Consider the following 8641-nt stretch of genomic DNA (forward strand, 5'->3'; position numbering starts at 1 on the left):
TTGGAGCGAGGTGCGGGGAAAAACTCACGGATGTGATTTCAAAACAAAAGCACTCGTTTGCTTGGAACTGTGATGATATTATAATCAAGGGGAAAATACGTGAATTTAGCGATCACAACAAAAACGGCCAAGACACATATTGAGCCCAGAAAAGGAAAGTTAAAAGAACACACATGGAATTATCTAGTAAACAAAAAAGTGTAAAAAAAATACCAGAATATGATTTATATTTTGCTTGCTACTGAATGCTGTGGTAGCCATGCTGGTTAAGTATGCCTGGAATTCTGAGTAAATCACCAACAGTGACACCAGAAAAGTCTCAAACACATTAAGAAGGGAAGTCATTCCACAAATGGACTCTTGACAAGGCACACGTGTTAATTGAAAACCATTCCAGGTGACGACCTCATGAAGCTGACTGAGAGAAGCCAAGAGTGTGCAAAGCTGTCATCAAGGCAAAACGGGGCTACTCTGAAGAATCTCAAATATAAATCATATTCTGGATTTTTTAACACTTTTTTGTTAACTAGATAATTCCATATGTGTTCTTTCATAGTTTTGACGTCTTCAGTATTAATCTACAAAGTAGAAACAAATTCAAATAAACAAAAACCATTGAATGAAAAGGTGTTTCCAAACTTTTGACTGACTGATTTCACTATGACCGTGAATAAAAGCAGCTGAATCTGTCTGTGACTCAAGCCATCTACATTTTTTTTTCTTAGATATTTGACCCACAGTTTTTGACACTTCAAAAGTAGATGTGCGTTCCTCCTGGTTCAGGTGAGTGGAAGATAGATACGGTACTATATAGTCTGGTCTTTCTGCTTATTATTGATTGAATGCAACAGGCAATGGAGTGAACTTCTAACTCACACACATCATACACACACATGCATGCAGACACACTCTGGGTTTGTGTAACGCTGTATTAGGCCGACCTCTGCACTCCAGTCTGGCAGGGTCGTAGTCCTGTCCGGTCTTGCAGTAACACTCATAGCTGCCCACCGTGTCCAAACAGAAGCCTCCTTTGCACACCTCCTGGCCGAACAGCGCACACTCATCTGCGTCTGAAACAGAGACAGGAAACATGTTCGCAGAATTAATGACCGAGAGCCAGGAGTAACTGTGCTGTGCATGTAGCATTCATGTAGCGTTAGCATACGGATATAGGAACATAATATCATCATCCTCATGTAAGTTCATGGAGAGGATACCAACACAAAGTTTGTAATAGTACATGTATATAACTCCTGAAACATTGTGACCTAGGTTCATTAGGGTTTCACAGGGAACGTGTTTCAGTGTTTGTGTTGAATATTTCGACCAGCTCTGTCTCTGTGCTGCTAACTGTTAGAATCAGATTCAATCTTAACTCTTCTCTTTCAATATATCTGAAGTTACAGGACTGGATATTCTCAGGTCTCACTGCCGTATGGATTTGATTATTTTAACCTGATATGAAATGCATCCTAGGATACCTTCACAACTTGACATAAATCCATGACCAGTGAATGTTGTGCCTTCACAACAGCTTTTCCAACAACAAGCTGGAATCGTTCTAATATGTATATGCTGTACAATTGGGGTTTAAGACATTTCCTGTTAGATACATCTATACACTTTGCAATGCTTACATACATACATTCTAGAAAACAATGCCCTTGATGGAGTAGCGTTAGGTGTTTTGTTTACAAATCAGTATCATAAAAAAGAATGGGCCCCTGAGCCTGGAGGCCTCTGTGGAGAGAAGAGAAACAGTTATAGGAAGTGCATGAAGACCCTTGTAAAGGTTCTGAAATAGACCCCTATTACTGCTGACTGTTCAGTGAACTGAACTTGTATGAAAGGTCTGTACAAACAAAGTTTGAATGATTGAATCCAAAACTTCATATCCTCTTATTGCCGGCAAACCTTGCTCTTTTTATCTCAACTAAACATCTGGGACGTAACGTTTCATGAATGCATCTTCCACTTTTGGAACAGTGCAATAGATAAACACCTGGAAAATTACTCCAAATGTATTCTGTGGTAGTTCCATTTATCTTCTTAAGAATTGTGACCAACACACACCCATGGACAGGGTATTTTATAAATGCACTCAAAAAGCATCGTCATGTCATGCTGATATCAGACTCTAAATGGGCACATCCAGTTGTGTTGCTTCCTGCTGGACTCAAATGATGCTGTGTGATGGATGATGTTGAGTTGTCTAAATAAAAGACGCTCAGCCTTACCTTTGTAGCTGCCAGCTGTGGGTACCCCATACAATAAGTCTCCATTGGGAATAAGACCTCTTCCAGACGGACACATCTGATTGAACTGGTCTGTGAGGGGACAGACATGGAGGTTCAGAGGTTAAGATTCGAGCAGGCACTGTGGTGTGTGCGTCTGCAAAGCTACAGTATTTACTGTAAGGACACGAGGTACACTTTACTGTAAAAGCCAAAAGAGAAGTTCAGTTCCTGCTCAGTTTTTAAATGGGTCAGACACCGATATCAGCCACCATCAATCATTGTAGGTGCTTCCTGACGTTTCGTTTCTCTAATGCCCGTTTATAAGAATAACAAAAAAAAGGGAAAAATCATCCCGACATTTAGATAATTATGGTGAAACAAGAGTGATGTGCAGGTCCATGAAACACAGCTACACCTAATGTAACGTGCTCACACTGCATCCATCCATTTGTGATACAGCTGTATGTTGTAGAAGTTAAAGTCACCTTGAAGGCAAATGTTTTGAAGGTCAGTCAGAATCAGAATTACTGCACTTAAAAGATCTCTTTCTTCAGACATTCTACTTTCAAATAGTTTGACAATTTGAGAGAACATAAAGACTGGAAATGGCAGAAACGAGGAGAGGAAAACATGCTTATTTGGATAGCCAGGAGTCACTCTACTGTGGCTTTAAGTGCAGTAAATGTGCTAAGACTGCTTGGGGTAACATGTGTAGAGGAGGGGTAACATTAACATCTCTAGGGATCATGCTGTAGCTTTCATGTGGCATTTGAATACGGACACATTGCATCACCTGTCTGACTGACACACTCTTCAGTTGGCGATGTGCTTGGGTCATTCTTGGCTGGGGAAATGTGCCATGCAATCATTAGAGGGAGCTTTTCTGCTGTTACTGCTACTCCGCTCCGACTAACGCCTAAACCAGAAATTCCACAATTGACGTGAACATCTTAGACTCGGACCACAGCTGTAGACAATCTTTAGGCTAGTTTTTAACTCAACACTTCCAGACTTGTGTCAAATCCTTGAACAAATAGAGCATTTGTCCACACATGAACAGGACTGTGCTATACAGAAGATACTTCAGGGTGTGGTTTTGGTCACAAGCTACAAACTGGTAAACTGCGGGACTGAAAAAAAGGTGTATGGAGTAAAGATACTGAGGTGGTCAGTCCTCCTCCTCCTCCTCCTCCTCCTCCTCCTCCTCACCTGTGCCATTGACAGGACAGGGGTACACCTCGCAGTTGTCCCCCCACCCAGCTCCCAGGGTGCAACAGCACTCCTGCAGGGTGACGTGGCTGGTCAGCACGCTCTCACACAGATTCTCATCGTTCAGACGGTAGTAGCACTCCTTACGCTCCACTGAGGAAACTGAGGGGGGGAGAGAGGAAGAGAGGGGGAGAAGGGAGACAAGACAAAGGGATGAGTATCAAACACATTTTATTAAAATGTCATATTTTTCAGAACTGGGGTCTGTGCTGTTCCCATTTCCTGAATAATTCACTAAACTGAAACTGAGTTCAGGCTTCAGCTGTCATTCATGATCCGTTTATTCATGTTATTATTACTATAATGGTTCCATCTCAGTTTAAAAAAAAAATTAGATTGTCTTCGGTTCTTTGTAAATATAATGTGGAAATTAACTGCATTTTATACACATTTTAGAATTTGTGTAGTTGTGTAATGAATGAAAAATGTGGGTCACAGGTTACTCAACAATGCAATTAAACTAAGACATAAAAACTAATAATAATAATAATAACAATACAAATAGTGCAAGCATTTCATTGTTTATTATAAGATGTATTACATTAATTAAAAAGGTAGTAGTTTTTAGTTGTGTTCAGTGGTGGAAAGGAACTAAGTACATTTATTGAAGTATTTACTTAAGTACTGTTGGAAGTATTTGTACTTTACTTGAGTCTTTCCATTTATTTCTACTTTATTCTTCTACTCCACAACGAATCTACATTGTATTTGGATGATCTAAAACACAACATTATATTAACCATAATAATACCCTACTGTGAAAAGATCCATTCTGCATTCTGAGTACTTTTACTTTTTGTACTTTAAGCACATTTTGATGCTAGTACTTTTGTTCCTTTACCTGTGTAACATTTTGAAATCAGGACATTAAATGTAAGATTATAGTATTTGTATTTTTATTTAATTAACAGAGTACTTTTTCCAACACTGGTAGTGTTTGTAGTCAGGAGGTTAATAACCTTACATCTATAAATAACTTGATTATGTTGCTTGTGTGTATGAAGCATTATAAATACTGTACACGAGTCAAGAACTCAGTAGCAAGCTCCAGAATAAGAACTAAATGAATTGGCTATCAATAGTATTAAAAAGTATTCAAAGTCAGTATTAAAAACCGTTATAAACTCTGATGTCTGCAGGTTAATTTGTACCACAGTGGAGGGGGGGTCACCTGTGGGAACGGGCTCACACTTGGCGATCATTACGTTGTAGTCCTGTCCGCTGGGACACTCGCAGTGGAATGATCCGTCAGTGTTCTTACACTGGGCCTCTCCACACACACTGCTCAGCAGCTCACACTCATTCACATCTGTGGAGAGGAACAGAAGAACAATCCATAAATGTTGTTCATTATTCAGGTCATTAGCCTCTTAACAATCAAGACATAATAAGATTGTTCATCATCAACTGTGTAGTGTGGACACTACTTTTGGTAAATTACAATATAGCTACACAGCTAGGGAGAATTAAGAAATAGAAGTACAAGAAAAGAAAAGAAACAAATAATGGCCGATGAGAGGAGAGGAACAGCTGGAAGGAAGGAAGACGGAGAGACAGTGTGTGTGCAGTGATGGTTTGGAAGTGTAGTGTATTGAGATGTGTTTTTAACCCTTAGATGCATAAGTGGGGTCAAAAATGACCCCGAGGGTTGTTATTCTTCAAAATCTCTGAAATTAAAAGTTTTTACACTTCCATATTCCAGGTATTCCTCATAAAACATGTTTGTGACTTGAGGCCATTTGAATTTTTTTAAATGTTTTTATACATTTTAAGAAATTGCAGTTTTTGTGTCACTACCCCAGTTTTTCATAAGCGGGGTCAAAAATGACCCCAAGCATTTCCTACAGAATCTCAAGGGTTTGCTTTGGGAACCTTTGATTCTTACCAACTGTGACTGTCAGGATACATTTTCTGTCCCACTTACACATCTGATGCCTGCAGTCTCACCACCAGGAGGTCAGTTTGACACAGCAGCATACATGTAAGTATTATCTTCATTTATCAACTCCATGACTTTTCTGTGATAGAGTATCATGTTGGTCAACAAAGTAGACACTAGTTAGCTAACTGCTAAATAATGTTAGTAGTAATGTTAGTACTCTGTTAGCTAGCTAACATTACACTAGCTTACTAAGCTAGCTAACATTACACTAGTTTAGTAAGCCAGCTGATATTACTGCATTTGTTGTGTAGAGACTCACTGTATTCATAATTCCTTCTAATAAAAGCTAACCTGTTAGGTAACCTATTATATGATTATTGATTTGTGTGTGTGTGTGTGTGTGTGTGTGTGTGTGTGTGTGTGTGTGTGTGTGCTGTGTGCTGTGTGTGTGTGTGTACACATGCATGGCGGCTTGCTACTCTTACATATAACTATGAGCGTATCTCATTGTTTTTTATAACAAAAGGTTATAAATAAGCATGGTAAATGTACCATAATCAGATCTTTTGTTGACCAGAATAAAATAAAATATAATCACCTTTAGACAGATTAAGAGACATTTTTTTTAATTCATTCGACAAAACAACATTGATTTCTAATTGGGGTCATTTTCGACCCCCCAACTCATGGAGGAGTGATCCTAGTATGCGTTCATGGCGAGCCTACGTTAGAAAGGGATTGCCTGATGTTTACAGTCGAAACGAGTGTTTTCTAATGCCGGCGAGTCAGCACGTATAACATCAAAAGAGATGGCCACACAACTCAAGCGTATTACTAAAGAGATAGGTTCCAATCGGGGACGGCCACAAAGTGCAGGCGAGACAGCAGCAGGGTTCTTTTTATGGACTCCATGCCAAAAGAATGCCACAGGTGAAGCAACGAACCATGCTACGCGCAGCTGGGCGGAAAGGGTGTGGCCCGTGGATGTGGAAAAGCCAAGTGAAGGGTCACCGCGGGGCTCTGGACTGAACAACTACGTTCGGTGTTCTGTTCTCCAGGAGACGGTCCCTCCACAATTACTCTGGTTTCTCTTCAAAGCGTATAAGTCTATCGCCTTTACAAAAGACTTCCGTGAGAGGAACACCTACGAGTTCAACCTATTTTTGGTAAGGGACTTGGCCCATTTAGGCTGAGCGGATCCGAGTTTGTGAAAGACCAAGAAAGAGCAGTCAGTTCGCACGTGGCGGTCCAAGCCTACGCGCAGCGCCTCTGTTACGCCAGGCTCACAAAGAGCACGCACCAAGAACCTGCGGCGACTGCGCAACGAGTGCGCGTCGTCCCGCAGGCAAACGTGTAGGGTTCATCGCGCTTCTCGCGGGCCTTCTGGCTAAGATCAAAAGTGTAGAGTATCTGTTCTTAATCAGTTTAATATCCCGTCCCCTTACGTAATATATAGCGGCGATCCTTTTAGCGCTGGGAGGGCTGAAGAGGTTGGCCCCCGTTCACTCATCAATGGATTTGCGCTCACAGCTGACGTAGGCAGCGCCTCCGCGGAACGGTGCACCGACGGATAGTCTAGCTGTGTCCCTGAAACCATTCTCCGGCTGAAAACAACAACAAAGATGGGCATCTGGAAAAGCGCACACAACAAATTGGGTTTCGAGATGAGGGAAGAGAACTGCATCCACATCAAGCAGCGGATCTTTTGGACTCATGCCAAAGAAAGCTAAAGGTGACAAATTGAACTTGCCTTGGCTCCTGGAGCGTGGCAACGCAGAGGGAGGCCTCACTGCAAGACGACGCAGAGATATTTCGAGCCCAAAGGCGAAGGACACGCTCTGGTGAGGACATCGGCAGCACAGAAAGTCTTTCCTGGAGCCAAAGGAAGGACCGCCACACAGTGCAAGCTGTAGCCCACAGTGTCTTTGACCTTTTCTGCAAACACTATAATCAGGGGAGAGCGCGAACGCAGTCCCCCACCACCACAAATTTAGGCAGTTCGAGATTCTCACATTTGGGGAATTCGCAGCCGGTCAGCATAGCACGGCGGCGTTGGCAAGGCTGCCGAGCCCTCGGCCCTCGGGTCAACCACCTCGGTGATCATCGGTATATCCTCCCCTGGCCAGCGAAGTATGAGGTGAGACGGGTCCAGAGAGAGCACGAGGGCCAGTCTGCACGACAAAGGGACACGCGGGCGGTTTCCTGCTCTTAGCCCGGCCAAAGCTGCCCATCCAACCCACATTTAACCCCTTAAAGACAGATCAGGCTGAAATAGACATCAGGTTCCAATCGGGGGCACAAGTGCAGCACCGCAGCCACCGGGGCGTCTTGTTTGGAACTCAATGCCAGAAGCGCAAAGGCGAGAGGCCAGCGAACAGACATGCGCTACGCAGCCTCTGTCTGCAGTTTTGCGGCCCATTTAAACCCATCGAGTGTTTTGCTCCCCCTTTGAGCTCTACGCGGTCTGCTACCCTTCAATACTATAAGTTAGACCCTTTGGCTCAGAGGCCTGGAATACGCCCCCCAGATGCAGGGCAGTATGTTGTAGTTTCGATAGGCAGCATATAATCAACATTCGGTACGGATACAGAGAAGACTAGCAATGGCCCCTGCGGCAAGATGACACGCAAAGTCGGAAGCGTTCCTCAAATTCTCTTTTGGCCTTGCCAATTTGTAAAGTATTTCCACTAATTAACGATCCGCTGATTCGCATCAAGCAGGAGTGGAAGAAGGACTCAGAAACGAACTCAGTTCAAAAGTAAAAGTGAGGTTGCTTCTCTGTTTACAGCCAGTATTTTGTGTTTTGTCCAATCGGTCACAAAACTGCAGGGCACAGCAGCAGGGGTCGTTTTATTTTTGGGAGCTCCTCACAGAGCCCTGAAGGAGACGGCGAGAGACTATATGAAAAAAGGCCTAATGACTAGTACCACTCAATAGTTGTCCAGTACATAACCGTCTGTGTGTTTCTGAAATGGGACTCTGTTTATTTCTAACACTTCCAGGAAGAACCAGACGAAAATCCCCCACTCTTTATGTTGCCGGCTCACACAGAGCCCTGAAGGACGGACTAGAGATAACCGTTGAGCTCCAGCTGTGTGTCCCTGAATGGGGGACTCTGTTTATTTCACAACTTCCCATCTGTTGTGGAGTCCAGGAGAGACCGCACCGGGTAATCACTGGCCGGTAACCCCGATTTCCAAATAAACACCCTCAGCAGATACGATACTGTTGGCATCTCCCCCTTTGCACGCGC

The 8641-nt window shown here is 42.9% G+C and overlaps 1 protein-coding gene across 1 annotated transcript in view; it reads right to left on the reverse strand.

The window, feature by feature from the left end:
• Nucleotides 1–852: 852 nt before the first annotated feature.
• The window catches only part of LOC104948746 (latent-transforming growth factor beta-binding protein 1-like), a gene marked incomplete at its 5' end in the record, with an annotated part of 15428 nt that continues 7639 nt past the window's right edge, over nt 853–8641 (reverse strand). The window contains 4 exons of the mRNA XM_010774973.1: nt 853–1070; nt 2238–2327; nt 3447–3608; nt 4678–4815. Of these exons, the coding sequence (XP_010773275.1) occupies nt 868–1070; nt 2238–2327; nt 3447–3608; nt 4678–4815 (593 nt within the window). The remainder of the gene's footprint in view (nt 1071–2237; nt 2328–3446; nt 3609–4677; nt 4816–8641) is intronic.

The sequence above is a fragment of the Notothenia coriiceps genome, unplaced genomic scaffold, assembly GCF_000735185.1.
Source record: "Notothenia coriiceps isolate Sejong01 unplaced genomic scaffold, NC01 NC01_scaffold00014993, whole genome shotgun sequence".
Classification (NCBI taxonomy): domain Eukaryota; kingdom Metazoa; phylum Chordata; class Actinopteri; order Perciformes; family Nototheniidae; genus Notothenia; species Notothenia coriiceps.